The sequence below is a fragment of the Schistocerca serialis genome, chromosome 7 (assembly GCF_023864345.2).
Source record: "Schistocerca serialis cubense isolate TAMUIC-IGC-003099 chromosome 7, iqSchSeri2.2, whole genome shotgun sequence".
NCBI lineage: Eukaryota > Metazoa > Arthropoda > Insecta > Orthoptera > Acrididae > Schistocerca > Schistocerca serialis.
The window spans coordinates 492,429,026-492,450,834 of NC_064644.1; the positions used below are offsets into that span (position 1 = coordinate 492,429,026).

The following is a 21,809-nucleotide window of genomic DNA, read 5'->3' on the forward strand; positions in this document are numbered from 1 at the left end:
TCCATTGGTCAGTAATCCTTTGATTCAAAAATTCGTGCACTTTCAGATGCCAGTGCGGCGGTGCCCCATCCTCTTGGTAAATGAAATCGTTCGAATGAGTCTCCAACTGTGGGAAAAGGAAGTTTTCAGACATATCAAGATATGAGCTTCTTGTAACAGTATTCTCGGCAAAGAAACATGAACCATACACATATTCCCATGAAACTGCACAAAACACATTAAATTTTGGAGAGTCCTTCTCATGTTGTACAGTTTCATATGGTTGTTCCGTTCCCCATATTCTCACATTGTGACGGTTCACGTTTTCATGTAAATGAAGTATTGACTCGTCACTAAACACTAAGCGTGGAAGAAAACTGTCACCCACCCCCTCCCCTTTCCGGCCGCGCTCTCTTGGGCGCCTTGTCACGGTCGCGCGGCTCCCCCCGTCGGAGGTTCGAGTCCTCCGTCGGGCATCGGTGTGTGAGTTAGTTTAAGTTTGGTTAATTAGTGTGTAAGTGTAGGGACCAATGACCTCAGCATTTTGGTCCCACAGGAGCGTACCACATTTTTTTTTTAAACAAAGTCATCCTCCATCTTATCAAGAATTTACAAAACTGCACTCATTGTTGTTTGTCATCTTCACGAAGAGCTTGCAGTAGCTGACTTTTGTGTGGTTCCATATGTAAACGTCGACACAACACTCGTCAGACGGATATCGAGGGCATGTTGAGCTGTGGAGCTGCACGGCGAACGTATTTCTGCGGACTCCTTGCGAAACTATGGCGGATGGTTTCGACGGCTGTATCAGCACTCGGGGACGGCCCAGCGATTTGTCTTCACACAAACAACTCGTTTCTCGGAATTGTTCATGACGTCATCTAATGCTCTGTACTGTAGGAGAATCTACCTCATACTTAGAACGAAATTCACGCTGAACAGTTATTACTGACCCGCTCTGCGCAAAATGTAAAACACAAATGCTTTCTGTTCTCTCGACGCCATTTATATTAGAACTCACCTGCTGCTACCTAGCGGGAACCATGTAAAACTCGAGAATTCGCTCTTTCCAACAGTAGTTTGTTCACAGACACATGTGAAATAACATAACAGTTATGTTTTTTTTTTAATTGGATGATTCTTTATGATACATCCTGTACTTTTAGAGCCAAATTTGACGGCATTGCCCACAGAAATTTTCTTGTTTCCCACGTATTTAAGGAATCGCTGTTTCTTGGAAAATATCCTTCCGCTGAATATTTGTTCAATTCGATAATTGCAGCAATTACCGGGTCATGACTTGCTTAAAGCTGACTAACAGTTTCATCGAACTCCTCCCAGGTTGAAGAAGTCTCATGCATTATGGTGGTAACTGCTTGAGAAATGAGTTGTTCTTTTTTTCGTTGAACAACAAATGCTTTCATTTCTGCAGTGGCCTTCATGCAGCAGCCCTGAAATGGCTTGTCGAGTGAAAATCCTTTCCTTTTGAATCGAGGGTCCAGTGACATTGCCTGACCAATCAATTCGTTTCTGGCGATAACATCAAACCGTTCTGATAACTGTTTAAGCAAATTATCAGCCAATGACTATTTCTTGGCAAGATTTCCATTTTTGAAAGTGAGGGTGTTTTTGCAGAGGACACCTCTTTGGTTACGTTATCCAAACATTTTAAAATGTTACATTATCTTCCAGTATGTATCTTTTAAGTTTTGATACGTCCCCTTAGAAAAATTTATGAATTACTGTGGTGATAAACCTCTTAGTTATTTGACTTTAAAACAGCTGAGCAAAACTGAACGTACTCAGACATTTCTCTCTTTACTTATTCTGATCATCACTAACCTGACACACAATATTTTTAGCCCAACGCAATCTGACTTTCAATAATCCCTACAAAAGAATGGCCCTAGCAAACAGTAACCAATACTGCCAGCTAAATAAAAGATTCTAACTACTGAAGGCACTAACTACTGATAGGCATAGTTAGCAAATGAAAGATTTTGGTAGAGAACAAACAATGTATTTACCTTAATAGTGTTCAAAAGTCATCAGTTCATGACATCCAATCTTACAAATTTACTCTTTCTGATGGACACACATCCAGATCATCCTCTCTCAAAACTCCGCCATCTCTCTCCCCACATCCACCATTGCAGGTGGCTCACCTTCAACTGCGCAACGCTACTCGCTGTTCACATCCAACTGTCCAACACTACAATAGCAAATATTCCAACAATGCAAACCAGTCACAGACTTCACACAGCACAGCCAGTGATTTTCATATAGAGCGCTACGTGGCGTTACCAACATAAAAACCTAAACAGCCTACTTAACAGTTTAAAATGATCGATTTTCCAGCTAAAACAGTGAGGCAAGAAATTATGGGATCTTTGTTTAAAGTAAATATTTGCAACAATTTGTAAGTAGAGTCTGATCTAGTTGGGACATCTTGTTTCAGTTTCACTTGGTTTCTTACTTTATAAAATCTTCTTGTTTTTCAGCAAGTTTGCTTAAAGCAAAGGGTCTCTCCTTAAAAAAACGTAACAACTCCTTTAACCTCGTCAACAGTTTTCTGTGTGTGCTTCTGAATTGCGTGCTGCACAGCAAGGTTTAAAGAATACGCAAAGCATGGGATATGTGGAAGTTTCAGAAGCATGGTAGTTAATTTCACACTTGATGCATTATCTGTTATTATGGAAGTGATTTTGAAATTGATATTGCATTTTGCGGTAAAAGATTTACCCATTTGAGACGTTTTCTGCAGTTGTTTGTCTCCGAATTGTGAGCATAGAAAAGGTATGACTTTACTTCACTCTATTCATCTATAAAATCTGTAGTGAATGCATAGAAAGCAATGTTATTTAGGCTGGTCCACGCATCAAATCTATGGCAGACTGCCTTTGCGGTGGCCAAATTGTTTTTAATTTTATCAAATGACTCATGATACAAACTGGGCATCAGCAAGTTCGTTTTTCGGCTTGGTAAATTATAATTGGGCAAAGCATACAGTAAATAACTTTTTTTTTAATTCTGAGACTTCAACTATAGAGAAAGGATGGTGTTCTCTGCACATCATTTTTAAAAGCTGTACATCTGATGTCATACTTGTATTTAATGTGAACGGCTTTATAATATTAAAAAATTAACTTACTTGGTGTTGTCAATGAAAAGCAGTTGGTGGTGGGGGCATCACAAAAGGAAATAAAGCGGAACTTGGTCCAGATGGGTTCGATACAATTTGAGACTCAATTTGCTTTTCTGAGTGGATACCTTCACCGCGGCGAAAGCAGGCGGCAGTGAGGACTGATGACGAGAAATGATTTCTCGACTTTCTGTATCGATTGATGGCGATCTCGATCGGCCTGCTGACCCACATCGCTCAAGAGGTACTGTAAGGCATTTCCATTTTGGATGCCTCTTCAGTTTTGATGATGAGCCAGAGGCCATGGAAATTATTTGCTGACGGCAGCGGCATTTTCGTTTTTCTTCCTTTTTGGTAAAATGGTACCATACATCGCTCGTAATTCTTCTAGGCAAAGACAATGTGGCTGACATATTGTTGTGCAGCCGTAAAAAGTACACTGGAAAAATTAAAATATTTACTTTTAACATAGACATTTTAAATTTTAAAAGCTTCAAGTGATCATAAATATGCATGCAACACATTCTGTAATCAGAAGTTATAAAATAGGATGTAGGATGTTATAATATGGGAAACTTAGCTCCACAATCGTGAAGTCTGTATAAATTCGAAAACGCCTGGAACAGTCTTAGTGATTAAGAAACTCGCGAAGACAAGTCTCCTTTTTACTTCCCCCTTCCTTCGTCTGTCACTTATTTTGCTTCGAAGGCGGCAGAATTCCTTCATTTCACCTACTTCATGGTTACCAGTTTTTATATTAATTTTATCACTAACCTTATTTCTGCTACTCCTTATTATATTTGTCTTTCTTCGGCTTATCCTTAATCGATATTCTGTACTCCTCCATTTAATAGGCCCTGTAATCATACTTCAGTTTCACTGAGGATAGCTGTTTCAGTGATATTCTTTCCCTCTCAATTTTAATCTCGCTCGTGAATGTTTCTTTTATTTCCTTGATTAGTTCTTCGATGTATAAACTGAACAGCAGGAGCGAAAGACTACATCCTTGTCTTACACCGCTTTTAATCCCAGCACTTCGTCCTTGCCCTTTCATTCCTATTGTTCCCTCTGTCTGCTGTTAAATATTGTATATTATTCGTCTCTTCGTGAACCTTACTTCAATTTTTTTCAGAATTTCAAACATCTTGAGCATTTTACATTGTGGAACACTTTTTACAGGTCAACAAATCCTATAAATCTGTCTTGGTTTTTCTTGCTTCCATTCTCAATCGCATCGTCAGAACAACCTCTTTGGTGTCCTTACATTTCCGGAAGCCACATTGATCGTCATTTAACAGTTCCAGAATTTTCTTTTCCATTTGTTTCCATTATACTCGCCAGAAACTAAGAAGCATGAGCTATTAACCTGATGGTACGTGGTATGGGTTAAGGATCTAGATTGAGTGGTAAGCATCTGGCCCATGAAGATTTTTAACAAAACTAAACAGTCTTATTATTGATCCATGAGAATATTTAACCCGCCCGGCACAATTGAAGCAATGACCAAAGAGCGGAAAATCTCGTTACCAAATTTAGCATTTCACAACAGGAAGACCACGTCAAATATAATTTTACAGTGATGGAGTTCCGACCCACAGCGAACTAATTCACAGCTAGGCCCCTTGGACAGTTAAGGCATAACTAAAACAGAGAGAAGCTACATTGTAAAAGATGCAAAACGTAAAATCTTAAAACCTGCCAGAATCTACCACAAACAACCTATACAGTGAAATTCGAAGGATTCCTTTTAACAAGAGAGGAAAAATAACTTAAATAATGAAACCTTCAAGGTCTTGATAATAAAAAAATCTTTAAAACAAAGAACCTTCAAAAAAAAAAAAAAAGCAAGAAGTGAAATTTAAGAGTTTTAATCTTAACTGTATGTAATGAATCTTCAAGACCATTTAAATAACAGTGACTTGGAAACTTCAACTTCCTAAATTTAACTAACAAGTGAAGTGCCAGGGTTGGGAAATGAAGTTCGGATGCGCGGCTACCCCTTCACTCTCCAAGTTTGTCAAATGCCCCTCGTTTATAGAGGTCTCATGACACTGAAGTCGATCGTGTACCTGAACTAGTCGGATAGAAGCCGTACGCTCCTGTTCGACGGATGTTATGTATAATTTACATGATATAAAATGAAATATTGTCAGTATACAATACAAACGAATATTTGAAGGAAATAATTTGGTTGGAAAAGTTTAAAATGTTGAAAGAACATAAGTTTTCAATTTGAACGTCATTTTATTTTTTTTAATAAGGAAAAGCAAATAGATACTTTGTAAATACGAAGTACGAATTGTTAACAATATTACATCGGCCACCTCGCCATTCGGTTCACTGAGCGGACGCATGGGTATTATATACTGTAGGACTGAAAGTTTAGGAGTGTTTTTTTCGTGAATGGCTGGCCACCTGGCCGTATGGCTGGGGCGTTGTAACTCTATGGGGTAGTGCTGCAAACAGGTGCCGTCCCACTCCGAACTTCATTTCCCAACCCTGGCACTCCCCTTGTAAGCCAGACATTACAGCAAACTCAATAACTCTCTTTCTGGACCACTGCAGACAAATGATTCATAACAAACAGCCTACGTACTTGTGGCCGTAGACAACAGTTCACAATGATGAAAACAAGAAATTCGAGCTCCACAAGTTACAGTTCGTGATAAGATTAATATTCAACAACTTAGAAGTTAATCAGAGAGGATATCGACATCAGAAACTGGTAATGAAAACCACAACATAATATACAAATGGCATTCAAGGTGAATCCTTAGGACAAAAACACACCCGCGAAAGTGGCCTAGCAGGCAAACAGCTAGTCTCCAAGGTATCTGCTCATACATCAAATACACGCGATTCTAACCTTTTACAAACAGCACTTTGCCAAACTATGCGTCCAGCAGTTTAGGTTAACGCATTTCGCGAGCGGCCCCATCATCTGCATCCACCGTATCGCAGAATGTACCAGGTGATACCTCGTCCAAAAATAAGCAAGCACGTTCGACGTCCAACGAGTGATTCAGCTCCGCGAAGGCACCATCGCGTCACGTAGTTCACACGTGATAGCGAGGATACACAGGCTGTCGAAAGCTGAGTGAGAACGAGGTTTGGCCCTTGTACCTAGCAGACGGACATGAGCTTTACCGTGGCTGCGCCTACACTCCTTGTAGACTCTGAGCGCAACTGCATAGATAAACATTAGCTGATGCCGATAACAAGTGACACCCATGAGGCTGAACTTCACTGTTTCACCTCTCGTGAGCGCCCCACCTCGTCGCCACAGGAAGCCTCGACAAAACCCGCAGCGGCCCCATCAGTACGACCGTTGCCGACTTTAGGCGAATGACAGCACCCGTAAAATCAAATGGAGCTATCGCACTCGAGATACACTGGTAGCAGTTACTTCTGTAAAATATCTGGGAGTATGCGTACGGAACGATTTGAAGTGGAATGATCATATAAAATTAATTGTTGGTAAGGCGGGTACCAGGTTGAGATTCATTGGGAGAGTCCTTAGAAAATGTAGTCCATCAACAAAGGAGGTGGCTTACAAAACACTCGTTCGACCTATACTTGAGTATTGCTCATCAGTGTGGGATCCGTATCAGATCGGATTGACGGAGGAGATAGAGAAGATCCAAAGGAGAGCGGCGCGTTTCGTCACAGGGTTATTTGGTAACCGTGATAGCGTTACGGAGATGTTTAGCAAACTCAAGTGGCAGACGCAGAGGCGCTCTGCATCGCGGCGTAGCCTGCTCGCCAGGTTTCGAGAGGGTGCGTTTCTGGATGAGGTATCGAATATATTGATTCCCCCTACTTATACCTCCCGAGGAGATCACGTATGTAAAATTAGAGAGATTCGAGCGCGCACTGAGGCTTTCCGACAGTCGTTCTTCCCGCTAACGATACGCGACTGGATCAGAAAAGGGAGGTAATGAACGTGGCACGTAAAGTGCCCTCCGCCACGCACCGTTGGGTGGCTTGCGGAGTATAAATGTAGATGTAGATGTAGAGATCGAGCCAGCACTAAGCTGGCTCAGTACGATACTTTTCCGAGCGGCTCAAGGCGCTTCAGTCTGGAACCGCGCCACCGCTACGGTCGCAGGTTCGAATCCTGCCTCGGGCATGGATGTGTGTGATGGCCTTAGGTTTAAGTAGTTCTAAGTTCTAGGGGACTGATGACCTCAGATGTTAAGTCCCATAGTGCTCAGAGCCATTGAACGATAGTTTTCGCATTTTCGTACCGTCGGCTTCCACACTTTACATACAAGAGAACGAACCTTTCCCTTTCATTATGACAACAACTGAAAGACAAAATGATATCGGTATGCATAAATAGGCAGTGACTTATATTTCAACTTTGGTCCAGGACATCGGTGATGTACCAGAAAAATTACTTATATTCTCATAGACATTGTTAGGTCAATGTTGCCATACTTCTTCGAATGAGATACTTATAATTCCTGAGTACTGATGATCATGGGGATTGTAGTATAATACTTAGGAATTTTATGTACGATACTTAGATGCTATTCTGATATTTGCCAATATAAGGCACTTATGGTCAAAAATGGTTCAAATGGCTCTGTGGACTATGGGACTTAACATCTGTGGTCATCAGTCCCCTAGAACTTAGAACTACTTAAACCTAACTAACCTAAGGACATCACACACATCCATGCCCGAGGCAGGATTTGAACCTGCGACCGTAGCAGTCGCGCGGTACTTATGGTCAATACTACATTTTTTCCCCTCCCGTGGAAGATGTCCACTGCCATAACTTACAAATGTGTACAACATCATTTTCTAACCCTTTTGGATTACTGTACTGTTCAACTAGCGTTGCACTCTTGAGTTGCCACTTAACCAGCTTTATAATTGATGCAACATTGCAATTCCTGACACTCAGCTAATGGGTATAAGTACGTTATTGTCTGACTTAACTAGCCAAATAGTTTGATCAGTTTTTAGGTACCGTGACATTTCCACCCATGCAGATAGTTTCTGACTCATTAAGGTCATTAGACAGAATATGATGACACTGGATGATGTTCTTAAGATCCGGATAATCATCTCATACGCTACTAGACCTGCCCTTAATGCAACCTCAGAATGATTTGACATGGTTATACGTCATACCCTTAGTCTTAGGGACTGTACACATTTCTTTTTCTTCCTTTCCTTTTTATTCAGTAGATTCCACATGGTATAATCCTGCACAATTGCATAGGACCTATATGTAGGGAGGTAGACATTTCTTGATGTACAGAGATTGAGAAACTTCTTTGTAACCATGACTACATGAGGCAGCTACTGGCATTGCATTAATCCACTCAGCACAATGTGGGGTTGTCCTACATAAGGGTCCTAATGAAGTGTCTACGATGACCAGGTGTTTGATGATTTGATAGTACGATTGCATTGTTTTACATTGGGGATGCAATTGGGTTTTAGGACAAACTATTTTATGCTTTTTATCGTTACTATTGCGGCAGCTGTTTGTCGTACCACACATAATACGACCTAGACTACACATAAGTAACTATGTATTCTGACATGATTGTCACATTTTCTTGTACTTTAATTTATTTTACTGTTTTTTATTCTAGTTAATTTTTATTAAAAAGCTTCTTCCACTGTTCCACTGGACATACGAATGTATGCAGTACATCTGATGTGTTGCATGGCCTATTACAACTGTGTGTGACGGTTTTATGAATAATAGCGCACACATATGTTCATATATCATGCGTTATTTGAGTAAAACAGGGAAAACTATTAACAACAGCTTGACATAGGCAGAAGCATATGTGCCCTAATGTTACATATAGTTTTAATGATATACAATATATCTCTTTGAGCCACTTACATGGTTAACATGATACCTGTCAATTGTTAACGTAAGTTCTATATTTTTTATAATTTTTTTTATAATAGTACATTTCTTGTACTCATTGTACAGTGGTCTGAAGATGGCATCAATGTAATCCAGAAACTGGTAGCACATAGTTCATAAAATAAAATAAATTTCTACAATACATACAGCTGTTGGTAAATTATTGCATCAAGAAAATCACACAATCTGTATCTTTCATTGTAATGGTGTCTATCGCCTGTTTGTCTGCATCTACTGTCCACTTGCGAGTACTTTCTTCAGCCTCAGTTATATCCAATATTTTGATACTGATTGCGGGAGTCTCTTTTCCCATACTGTCTACTTTTTACGAGGGGGGACGTGTACTGAGTTTGCGGTGCGACTGTTGCAGGACAAGCTCCGCTTCGACACGTTCGTGTTCCTGCCTGTGGTGGAGCAGCCGTACGAGGGCGCCTTCCTCAACGAGACGCCGTACACCATCCTGGCAGAGGCGCGGGCCAACCGAGTGCCGCTCATCGCTGGCGACACGTCCGCCGAGTGTCTGGCCACTGTGCTAGGTCAGTCACCCAGTGACGTCACTCTCGCCTTCACAGTGAGAGTCGCGATGCGAGCTATTGGCTTCGGATATAGTGTAAGGCTGCTCCATTCTACAACTTCTGCTGACAGACCTCCTTGTGTTAGACTGTGTTAGTCCTCAATCCGAAGAATGGTTTGATTTAACTCTCCACACTGGTCTGTCCGTTCATCTCTGCATACCTACTGCATATTAGCCTTGGTCTCCCTCTACAATTCTTACCGCCACACTTTCTCAGTTACCAAACTGGCGATTCCTGGATGCTGCAGAATGAATCCTAGCAACAGGTTCCTTCTCTTAGTCTACTTATGCCACGCATTTTTCTCTTTGACTCGATTCGGAGGCCCTTCATCAGTTACCGATCTAACCTTCCAATTTTCAGCATTCTTCTGTAGCATCACACTTCAGAAATGCCGCCCAAAAAAAGGTTGGTAGTGATAAGTGGCTGGGGGCGTATATACTTATCAAGTTTAAAAATCACTTATCAACAACACAGTGCAGCAAATCAGAGCAAATGAGCATAACAAAACTTAAGTAAATATTATTTGTAATAAAATCGAACAAACGGACATGAACTTACCATCCAGCATAAAATGTCAAATCGGCAAAATTCCGGTTCCAAAAAGTAAACGTGGCTTCATAAGTACAGGAAAGTCAAAAATTAACCAAGTAGCCTACAACTAACGAACTATTCAAACTGGGAAAAACAATAATGGAATAGGGTAGCTGGCCCCAAATACAAGACACAATTCACAAATAAAATAGCCGACCGCGGTGGCCGAGCGGTTCTAGGCACTTCAGTCCGGAACCGCGCGACTGCTACAGTTGCAGGTTCGAATCCTGCCTCGGGCATGGATGTGTGTGATGTCCTTAGGTTGGTTAGGTTTAAGTAGTTCTAAGTTCTAGGGGACTGATGACCTCAGATGTTAAGTCCCACAGGCCTCAGAGCCATTTGAACAAATAAAATATAAATGATGAACGACACAAAAACATTTAGAGGTAAGATTAATTTTGCGAATTAACTGAAGACAGCAGGATATAGACAGCTTAACAACACAGAAAAGGCTTAAGCTACGTAGGAATGTAGACAAGGTAGACAAAACAGCAAAATCAAACACTATGTCAACTGATTATACATACTAAGATCACTCACTTAAACATATCTTAAAATAATGAAAGCGGACATAGGCAGCGTCTAATTGACATAAATCTTCAGTGACTGAAACATACGTCAAACACCTTGAACGGCCGTTCCGTTAGGACAACAGTAAACAAGAAAGCACTGAACCCTCAAACTGCTAGCACAACTTTAAAGTGAATCCCAGATAGAATGCAAGTGACTGCACAACCAATTTCTTCTTCAGGCGCCACGGCCACGACACACCCTTTGTGCACCACTGCTGAAGAGCACTTGCTATAGTCAGTACAGACTTCTCTGAGGCCAACACGCCATCCACCACCTGAGCACCCAGAAGAGGAGCCAATGGCCGTGCGTCGACAACAACTTCTATTATCTGCTAGCTCAGGCCCAGCCTCCACCAGGGTGCCGCATTGCTGGCCACGCCAACTTGCAGCCCTGTCTGTACAACTCAGACCCATTTTTCTTGCTCCCTAGTTATCCATCCTTGGCAGCTCCCCGCAGACTTACTCTGTCTCCGGTCTTTCGTTCAGATTCCAGTCCCCATGAAAACAGCGGCTGTCCCGTTCTCCATACACATGCATCCTCTACCTCCGGCCGTCAGCTGCCAACCACAATTCGTTTTCCCAGGTGCTACTACCAAATGCGTCTCCGCTGTTGCCCGACTAACTGCCAGACCGCCAAACAACACTGGCCAATGTTCCATGCATATGGGGCCCCTCGCTTGTCTTGTCAGTTTGTCACCGTGACTCGTATCGCCAGGCTCCTGGTATGAGAGTCAAAGTGGGAATGCTCGCTGGTCAGTTCCAGGAGTCAATCAGTCCAGGGCGCAAACAAGATTGGATGACGCGCTTTCCATGGAGTGACGCAGCTCCCTAAGTGTTGTCCAGTCGTTGCTGCCTACATCCCCACTGTGAGACTCTGACTGCTCTCGGCTGACACTCAGGTCAACTCGTCGACTGAGGTGGCGCTGCCCTCGGCTACTTTGAGCTTCATCGCTCTCTTTTGCTGCAGGATCACACCAGCAGCGCTGGCGCCAACTGCTGAGTGGGGTGGGACTATAAATGTGTCGTGAGCTGCTAAATCGTGGCACAAAAGCTTATATTCTCTTCTTATCTATCATACATATTTTGCTTTCGTACAAGTCTACACTCCACATTAACACCTTCACAAAAAACTTAAATTTACATTGAACAATGGAAAATCCAGGAAGGAATGTTGTTACCGAAGAAGGAAAGTTGCCACTCTCCATATAATGGAGATGCTGAGTCGCGATAGGCACAACAAAAAGATTCACACAATTAAAGCTTTTGGCCATTAAGGCCTTTGACATCAATAGACACACATACACACACTCACATACACATACACACTCACCTAAACGCAACTTGCACAAGTGTCTGCAGTCTCAGATAGCTGAAACCACACTGCAAACAGCAGCACCAGTGCATTATGGGAGTGGCGACTGTGTGGCAGTAAGGAGGAGGCTGGGGTAGGGAGGGGGAGGGATAGTATGGTGGGAGTGTTGGACAGTGAAGTGTTTTTCAGTTTAGACGGAGGGCAGGAGAGAAAGTGCGGAGGTGGGAGGGGGTAAGTAGTGGAAAGGAGAGAAACAAAAAGAAATTAAATGAATGGGTGTGGTGGTGAAATGACGGCTGTGTCGGAATGGGAACATGGAGGGAGCTGGATGGGTGAGGACAGTGACTAACGAAGGTTGAGGCCAGGAGGGTTATGGGAACGCAGGATGTGCTGCAGAGAAAGATCCCACCTGCACAATTCAGAAAAGCTGGTGTTGGTGGGAGGGATCCATATAGCACAGGCTGTGAAGCAGTCATTAAGATGAGGGATATCATGTTCAGCAGTGTGTTCAGCAGCAGGGTGGTCCACTTGTTTTTTGGCCACAGTTTGTCGGTGGACATTTATGTGGACACACAGCTTGTTGGTTGTCATGCCTACATAGAATGCAGCACAGAGGTTGCAGCTTAGCTCGTAAATCACGTAACTGGTTTCACAGGTAGCCCTGCCTTTGATGGGGTAGGTGATGGTAGTGACTGGACTGGGGTATGTGGTGGTAGGAGTATGCATGGGACAGGTCTTGCATCTAGGTCTATTACAGGGGTATGAGCCATGAGGTAAGGGTTTGGGAGCAGGGGTTGTGTGAGGATGGACGAGTGTATTGTGTAGGTTCGGTGGACGGCGGAATACCATGGTAGGAGGGGTGGGAAGGATAGTGGGCAGGACATTCCTCATTTCAGGGCACGACGAGAGGTAATCGAAACCCTGGATGAGAATGTAATTCAGATCCTCCAGTCGTGTATGGTACTGAGTTACGAGGGGGATGCTCTTCTATGGCTGGACTGTGGGACTTTGGGAGGTGGTGAGAGACTGGAAAGACAAGGCATGGGAGATTTGTTTTTGTACAAGGATGGGAGGATAGTTACGGTCAGTGAAGGCTTCAGTGAGACCCTCAGTATATTTTGAGAGGGACTGCTCATCACTGCAGTTGCGACGACTGCGGGTGGCTAGGCTGGAAGGGACTTCTTGGTATGGAATGAGTGGCAGCTGTCGAAGTGGAGGTATTGCTGGTGGTTAGTAGGTTTGATATGGACAGAAGTACTGATGTAGCCATCGCTGAGGTGGTCAACATCTAGGAAGGTGGCTTGTTGGGTTGAGTAGGACCATGTGAAGCAAATAAGGGAGAATTTGTTGAGGTTTCGGAAGAATGTGAATAAGGTGTCCTCACCTTCAATCCAGATAACTAAGATGTCATCAATGAATCTGAACCAGGTGAGGGATTTAGGATTCTGGGTTTTTAGGAAGGATTCCTAAAAATGTGTGAATCTTTTTGTTGTGCCTATCGCGACTCAGCATCTCTGCTATATGGTGAGTAGCAACTTTCCTTCTCTGGTATTGTTAAATTTACATTGGGTGTTAAAGCATTTCTCTTTGCCTGAAACTCTTTTCTTGCTAGTGTCTTCCTTTTCTGCTGACAAGGTTTTCCCCTTTTTGTCGGCCCTATTTCGTGGATGTATTGGATCGAAATTTTGTCCCATCTCTTTGCTGGTCGTCCGGGCAGTTGTTTCTTCAGCAGTCGCCCATGTTCACAAATTTGATCTGTCCAGTTCGTTTTTCTTCTCTGCATCCATTTATTTATATCCTGTATTCCACACTGATTCCTTATCGATGCATCTATCGGGGGTTTAAGATCCCGTCGACATAGAGGTCATTAGAGATCGATAATTTGTTCTCTTGTTACTTCTTGTGCTCACTTCTTGAGTCTGTCTTATTATTTTCATTTCTATTGCCGTTAACTTTTGCCTTATCTTTTTCGTTTTCACACTAGTTTCTGTTGCCTTTGTTGTAACAGGGCGCACTATTGTGATGTTTTTGTTTCTCCTCGGTTGTCACACGGTATATTGCATGCATCTGGTTGTCCCTTTGTCCTTAGTGCTTCTGTCACTTGGTTTTTCACTTCCAGTCTCAAGCCTTTTATTGATGGTGATAACAGTCCCTACACAATTAAAGCTCATTACTTATTCAACTGACACATCATTTATTTCTAACTCACATCTTATAGGTGTTTCTGATATTTCGATACTCTCTGGCTTTTTAGATGAAATTTCAAGGTTATACTGCTTACCTGTTTTATTGAGTTGGTGAAGTGATCTTTGTAAATTATCTTCATTATTTGCATGCAGTACAGCATCATCACGATAACATATATTGTTTAACATTTTATTTTCTATTTCATACCCTGATTCCCATCTTACGGTATCAATGATTTGGTCCATTATTAAGTTTGACAGGAATGGGCTTAATGAGTCTTCTTGTCTAGATCCTTCATATACTATAATTTCATTTGTCAATCCTTTGTGTGTTTTAATTGTCGTTTTGATACCTGCATGTATAACTTCTACCATTTTTGCGAAACCCATTGGCAGTCTCTTGTTGAGTAAGTTTTGAGTTGTAATCCTTTTAGTTATAATCCTTTTAATCCGTTTTTTCAAACTCTTACAAGTTTACACAACACAGGTAGGCTGCGTTATAAAACTCAGTCGTTACACCACAATTTGTCTAAAACAGCATCTATTCTCCCCGTGTTTTTTCCATAATTCTTGCTGTTCTTCTGCTATTTGCATATCATTCTGTAGTCTGTCACTAATTACTGCTGTTAACATTTTAAAGCGCCATCAATCAGCACAATTCCCCTGCAATTATCTAATAATTATTTCCGTCTTTTCTTTATACTGGAAATGTAATACTTTCTTTCCAGTTTCTTGGTATCCTACCTCCCTTCATGGTACCGTTAAATACAGTACCAAGCTGTTTGTATAAGACTTCCCCCTCCCACACACCATATTTTATTATTCATTATGGATGCCAATATGTCACATGAACTTTGAAATTTTAAATTTTTAAGCCTTTTTGTTGTAGTGCACATTTATTCCATCGAGAAGCCATTTTGTGCATTGGTGTTCAGTGTCGATTTCCACATTGGTTACGTCCTTATATTGCAATTTAAATCAATTTTCCCAGAGAATTTTGTACAAATTCCATACCCGAATGTGTTCATTAATGTCCTAAATATACTTAATTATGCTTTTGTATCATCCGCCATACTTTCTTTTCTGTTCCACAAAGGTCTCGTTTCATTCCTTTCATACATCGCTCCCATCGGTGCTCCTTTAATTTCTAATATTCTAATTCAGCCTGTCACGAATGATGCTAAACTGTATAATCGTTTTGACTTTGACTAGTTTTACGTTTTAGGAACGGTTCTCACTTTAAATAGCTAATTCCTTAACGTCCTGGCAAAACCACAGTGTTCTGCATGTAGTGCTACCTCCTGTCACACTTACTCTTTTCGAATTTGAAGCTTCTCGTGCTGCCTCTTGTACTCGTATATTCGATCCAAGAGTAGTCCATCTAGCTTCTGTATCTTGTCTAGAAACGAGTTACTGAGGATTTTTTTCCTTTAATCTGATTTGATACAGAATCTTAGTGCACTCATCGTCTATAACTCCAATTTAATTCCTTCATCAGTCAGCCTCTTAATTTTACTTTATTTTGCATTTCATTTTGTCAGTCTAATTCCGGGTTCAATTTATACATCACCAGCCCATGATCCGATCCAGCCCATTGTCCGATGTTAACCTTCTCAATCTAATATTTGACTCCGATGAACGGCTCTGTTGGTTACGATGTAATCAATAGCCGAGCGCTGACCTCTTGTATTACTCCAGGTGTATATGTGCCGCGTCTTATGCTCGTTGTATGTGTTAGTAGTACGTAGGTCGTTCAGTGCCCAAAAATGAATGAGGTTTTTTCCCCTTCCAGTAGTTTCTATTTCATAAAATGGTTGCTTAATGCCTGGAATAATCAAATCGCTTATACGTCCATTGAAATCTCCCACGAGCTAGATTTTTTTTACCGTTTTTGGAACAGTGCCACTTACAGCTTTAAAATTATTATAAACATTTTCCTCTCTTGTTTAGGTCTCCCTACAACAGCTGCGTATATATTAAGCATATAAATCGTAGATTCATCTTCTTCTATTGTCATCTTCACTATTCTTCCGTTTCTTGTGAATTAGTAACGCCACTCCTGCTTTGTGCTTGGAGACCTTTATCAACAGCACAGTAGAACAGTGCGTAACTTCCTCTTACGATTCAACCTTCCCCTATCCTTCTTTCTCTGTTACTGCACATGTGCTTATGTTATGCTCTTCCATTTACACGATGATTCCCTGCTCTTTCTTATTCCATGATGCTGTACTCCATGTGGCAGCTTTTAAGTACATTATTTTCCTATTCTTTGTCTTTTTCTGATGTGTGATGGTCAAGATTTTATGCGTCCTGTTCCGAGGCTTAAACGCTTTTCTTTCCCAGGCAGGGTGCTACCTCACCCAGGAACTCTCACCATAGAAGACGAGGGTTTTGTTCTTCGGAGTCTTTTTACCCCTTGACAGGCTGCCTTCACTAGAGTCTCAGAACCCAGCCATCCCTGTAGCATCATATGATTTAACTCTGATATTAATGATTAATGCGATCCACCACTGTTGTATTGATACTCGTTTATCGTGCCGCGATCTACTTCCTTTGTTAGAACATAATCAGATTGCCTGCGATAAACAAAACAGGGAATTAGTCTGAAATCTGTAGTACCTTAACGAATTATATAAGTAACTCACACTGCTGACGACTACATTCAACTATACTTTTTCACTTCTGTTGGTATTCATCTTACAAGGTTTATTCAAGACATTATTCACTCCTTGCAACTGATTCGCAAGTTAATAGCCGTCTTTCGCTTCTATAAGTCTTTCCATTCTTATGTAGTTAATTCGTGTCATTATTAAACTGATGATTCTGTAAGATTCATATATCTTCTTTGTAATAGGACCGTTGTATATACCCTACAAAATGTGTGACGAATCTTTTCTTTCTCAATTATCCGTGTTCAGTCTATGGGTGGAGACTGTTAGTACACCAGTTTTGTGAAAGTCCTACAAGCTACGGTTCATTCAATTACATTGTTATGTCCAAGTTGTTTATATTGTGTGCAGCAACACTTATTGCTCCTCCTTTTCAGCTGAATTTCCTTCCTTAACTTCACAAGTTCATCCGAACTTCAGTAATCTTATACATGAGTTCACTGTGTGTTACGTTTCCCGTTCTTGATTCTAAATAACGAAGTTGCCTCTTGTACACGTCTACACTAAATTACACTTTGCACTTAAGTTTTGCTGCAAGTTATTTATGGGAACATGGTAAGAGACAGCCAATCCATTATCGGTGCTTAAAGCAATCGGAGGAACATGTCTTCTTAAGAAACAAACTTGAATTTCGAAAGACGACTAATAAACACCATTGAACTTGCAACTGACCATAAATGTTCGAAGTTAATCACAATGTTTTATTTTTGGTCTCTATTACATAGTCTGTCATAAAGCATGTGTTATGGAATAGTACCAGAGCCGCGCGGGATTAGCCGAGTGGTCTGGGCGCTGCAGTCATGGACTGTGCGGCTGGTCCCGGAGGATGTTCGAGTCCTCCCTCGGGCACGGGTGTGTGTGTTTGTCCTTAGGATAATTTAGGTTAAGTAGTGTGTAAGTTTAGGGACTGATGACCTTAGCAGTTGAGTCCCATAAGATTTCACACACATTTGAATATTTTTTGTGTGCTAGAATCATCCCCTAAGCCCCATCCTTTCGTATCACATACCCTGACTGAACGAATGTCAGTGTTCTTCCGAATCACTGACAGATGCTTGAAGATAAAAGCGTTCGATCCCGTGAAAGCATACTTACATATTCCAACAGCCAGCTTAACATGATGAATGCACAAATATGGTACAACCCTACGTAACGCTGCGGTAGGGAACGCGAAAAAGAAAGATGAAACTAATTACAGTGGCCACACAGTCGTTACAGCACTCGTTCCGGCCGCGCTCAATGAATGGAAGCGGAAGAAGCCGTAACAAGTAGCAGACTGGGAAGTACCTCCTCCTATGCATTTCACAGAGGTTTGCAGAGTATGGGCGTAGCGGTAGATAAGCGCGAATATGTAAATCTACTGGCTTTCGTGGCCGCTGTCATTGAAGGTAAAAATCTTATAGTTTCCTCTTTTCAATCGACGTTTTGACCCCTCTACTGGTATCTTCTTCAGGATTAGAATACAGTCAAAGGACAGTGCCGCGTACGCTTATAACAGAGATATTTGAAGAAGTAGGGTTACTAAGTGAAATTCTTTCGGCTGCTATTTGTGAGTCTTCATCACTGTTTACGTGTGATAAGAGGTAAAGAAAGAGAGGGGGAATTCGTCAGGCAGTAAAGGTCTTAACAGAATTTATCCTTGCATGTCCCACATTAAAATATCAAAATTTGCGGTCATTCTCGAATGTTTGCGATTACTCAAAAAACTAAGTGATAAATTTGGGGAGTAGATTGCCATGAGGTAATTGCCACTGTCGTTTCGGCACATTTCAGTCCTTGTTCTTCACTACACAAACATGTGACCACCCACACTTTCCCTCGTCGGATACGACCCGTCGCTTTTAACGATTTTTGCAAAGACGGTAGTTGTTTATTAAGAAAGAGAAATTAATATTCATTGTGTTATGATGGGTATTGCAATAAACATTAGGACTTCAACTCTGGAATATTTGACAGGCGAGTAATTTTCAACTGATTGTCGTCTCCTACTTTGTCCTGCCGCTCAAAAGTGTGAACGCAGTTCATTCCAGATTTAAACTGTCAAACATCAGCGCTGTATTCCCTGAGAAGCAGCCTTGTGCGTAGAAGCAGCTAGGCAGTCTGAAATGAGCTCGCTGCGGGGCTAGCAACTTATCAGCAGGTACGGAAATGGTCGTGCTTGAACGTTACACTGCCATCACAAAAAAAAGTGTTATCGTGGAATACTGACTCGGCTGCAACAACAGGAAATGGTTGATGAGTGGACGACGAAAGAGTCTCAGAAAGATGGAAAGTAAGATAAGTGCAGTGCCGTTGTGGGAGAGATAGCAGATGGATTGCTAACGATTCAGGTGTACAGTGAGTATACAGGACGCTTCTCACATCAACCTCTAGGCCATTCAGGATGTTTATGCTGTATTAAATATACAGCGAGACTGCTTTGTCTTTTTGCTAGACTGTGATACTATGAACCCATTACCGTTCTCATTTTGTTTTAGCCATACGTTCTCATGGCACTGAATTAACCTTTCACTATGTGGGGGACGATAAGATTCATCACAAGAGTTTTGAGGATCCGTAAATGGAGAACAAATAACAAAGAAGCACAAAGAACAGAATTTTCTAACAAGGGAACCTCCCCATCGCACCCCCCTCACATTTAGTTATAAGATGGCACAGTGGATCGGCCTTGAAAAACTGAACACAGATCAATCGAGAAAACAGGAAGAAGTTGTGTGGAACTATGAAAAAATAAGCAAAATATACAAACTGAATAGCTCATATGCAAGATAGGCGACATCAAGGATAGAGTGAACTCAGGAGCGCCGTGGTCCCGTGGGTAGCGTCAGCAGCTGCGAAACGAAAGGTCCTGGGTTCAAGTCTTCTCTCGAGTGAAAATTTTACTTTCTTTATTTTCGCAAAGTTATGATCTGTCCGTTCGTTCATTGACGTCTCTGTTCACTGTAATAAGTTTAGTGTCTGTGTTTTGCGACCGCACCGCAGTACTGTGCGATTAGTAGACGAAAGGACGTGCCTCTCCAATGGGAACCGAAAACATTTGATCGCAAGGTCATAGGTCAACCGATTCCTCCACAGGAAAACACGTCTGATATATTCTATACGACACTGGTGACGGCATGTGCGTCACACGACAGGAATATGTTGTCGACCCACCTAACTTATACACTTCGCGAATGGGTAAAAAGATTCTTCTACCTTGCCCGATTTAGGTTTTCTTGGGGATGTGATAGTCACTCCCAAAAAAGTGATGAAAACATAAGAGTTTGTCATGTAAACCCAAAATAAAAAATTAAAATTTTCACTCGAGGGAAGGCTTAATCCAAGGACTTTTCGTTCCGCAGCTGCTTACGCAAACCACGGGACCACGGGGCTCCTCTCTTCACATTTGCCTAGATATTGCCTATCTTGCGCATGGACTACTCGGTTTCTATATTTTTCTTATTTTTTCATAGTTCCACACAACTTCTTCCTGTTTTCTCGATCGATCTGTGTTCAGTTTTTCAAGGCCTATCCACTGTGCCAACTTATAACTAAATCTGAGGGGGGTGCGATGGGGAGGTTCCCTTGTAAGGTTTACGTGCAGGACAAGGCAACATGATGGGAAGATGAAACTGAATAGTGTTAGTAGACGTCAGGTTCGTGGGCGTATCGTGTAAGAAGAGAAAAGACTCCTCCCTTTCTACCCCCCTCACCTTTCCCATAAGAAAGATAAAATATAATGTTCGCAAACTGAATCCTCATCCTGCCCCACTACACAATCACCCACATCATTTCATGACCAGTTAGATAAATGCCAGAACATATAACGAAGATTGACTAGTACCAAGTGTTTGTCATTAAATCTCAGAATTATTTCGCAGTTCGCTGCTATTCTGTTTACAACTGAAAATGTCAGATGTCGCTGGGTTGCAAAACCTTCCAGTAGCGTGTACAATCAGTTTCTGGCGTTGTTTCTCGTGTTAATAGTCAATGACAAAAACTACTAAAACTTTAAAATTATGAACGTTACGTATCAGACACCAAAATACATACAAAACTCATACAAAATATGAGTTAAGCACATCGCAGGTAGGTCCGTTGAGTGGTCAACGTTGCTGACTGCCATGCGGGGGACCCGGAATCGATTCCATGCACTGTCAGGGTTTTTCCTTGGTGGGAGAACTGGAACGGAAAGCGCCGGCCGGGGTGGCCAAGCGGTTAAAGGCACTACAGTCTGGAACCGCGCGACCGCTACGGTCACAGGTTCGAATCCTGCCTCGGGCATGGATGTGTGTGATGTCCTTAGGTTAGTTAGGTTTAAGTAGTTCTAAGTTCTAGGGGACTGATGACCTTAGAAGTTAAGTCCCATAGTGCTCAGAGCCATTTGAACCATTTTTTTGGAACGGAAAGCACTCAGCCACGTGATGCTAACTGAGGAGTCACTTCACAGTTTAGTAGCGGTTCCAGGGTTAAGAAACACGACAGAGACGCGGAGAGCAGCGTGCTCACCACATGTTCCTGCATACCGCATCCAATGACGTCATTGGCAGAGGATGACGTGGTGGTCGGTCGGGTCCTACTGGCCCGTCTAGGGCCAGACCATGGAACAAAATCTTCACCTTTATTCACATAGTACTAAGTAGATACTTACTATAAAGTAGTAACAGTCTTATGCCTAGTGATTAATAGACACGTTTTCGTATGTATAAGAATTCAGTCTTGAGGCAGTAGCACTGAATAAAAAGTTCTCGGGTCTCTAGCCAGATCAAGAAAAGGGCACAGAACTGCAGGCCACCGTCTCCACTTAGGATGTTGTCGGTGATTTTTAATTCATTGGCGTCCTTAATTACACACAACCAGAAACCTATATCTTCATAGTCAGCTCCAAGCATTCACCGGGGGACA

General features: G+C 41.9%; 1 protein-coding gene across 1 annotated transcript in view; it reads left to right on the plus strand.

Annotated features, from left to right (window-relative positions):
- The window catches only part of LOC126413173 (esterase B1-like), a 137,221-nt gene that overhangs the window by 78,225 nt on the left and 37,187 nt on the right, over nt 1-21,809 (plus strand). The window contains exon 8 of the mRNA XM_050083068.1: nt 9,391-9,685. Coding sequence (XP_049939025.1) covers nt 9,391-9,685 — 295 coding nt within the window. The remainder of the gene's footprint in view (nt 1-9,390; nt 9,686-21,809) is intronic.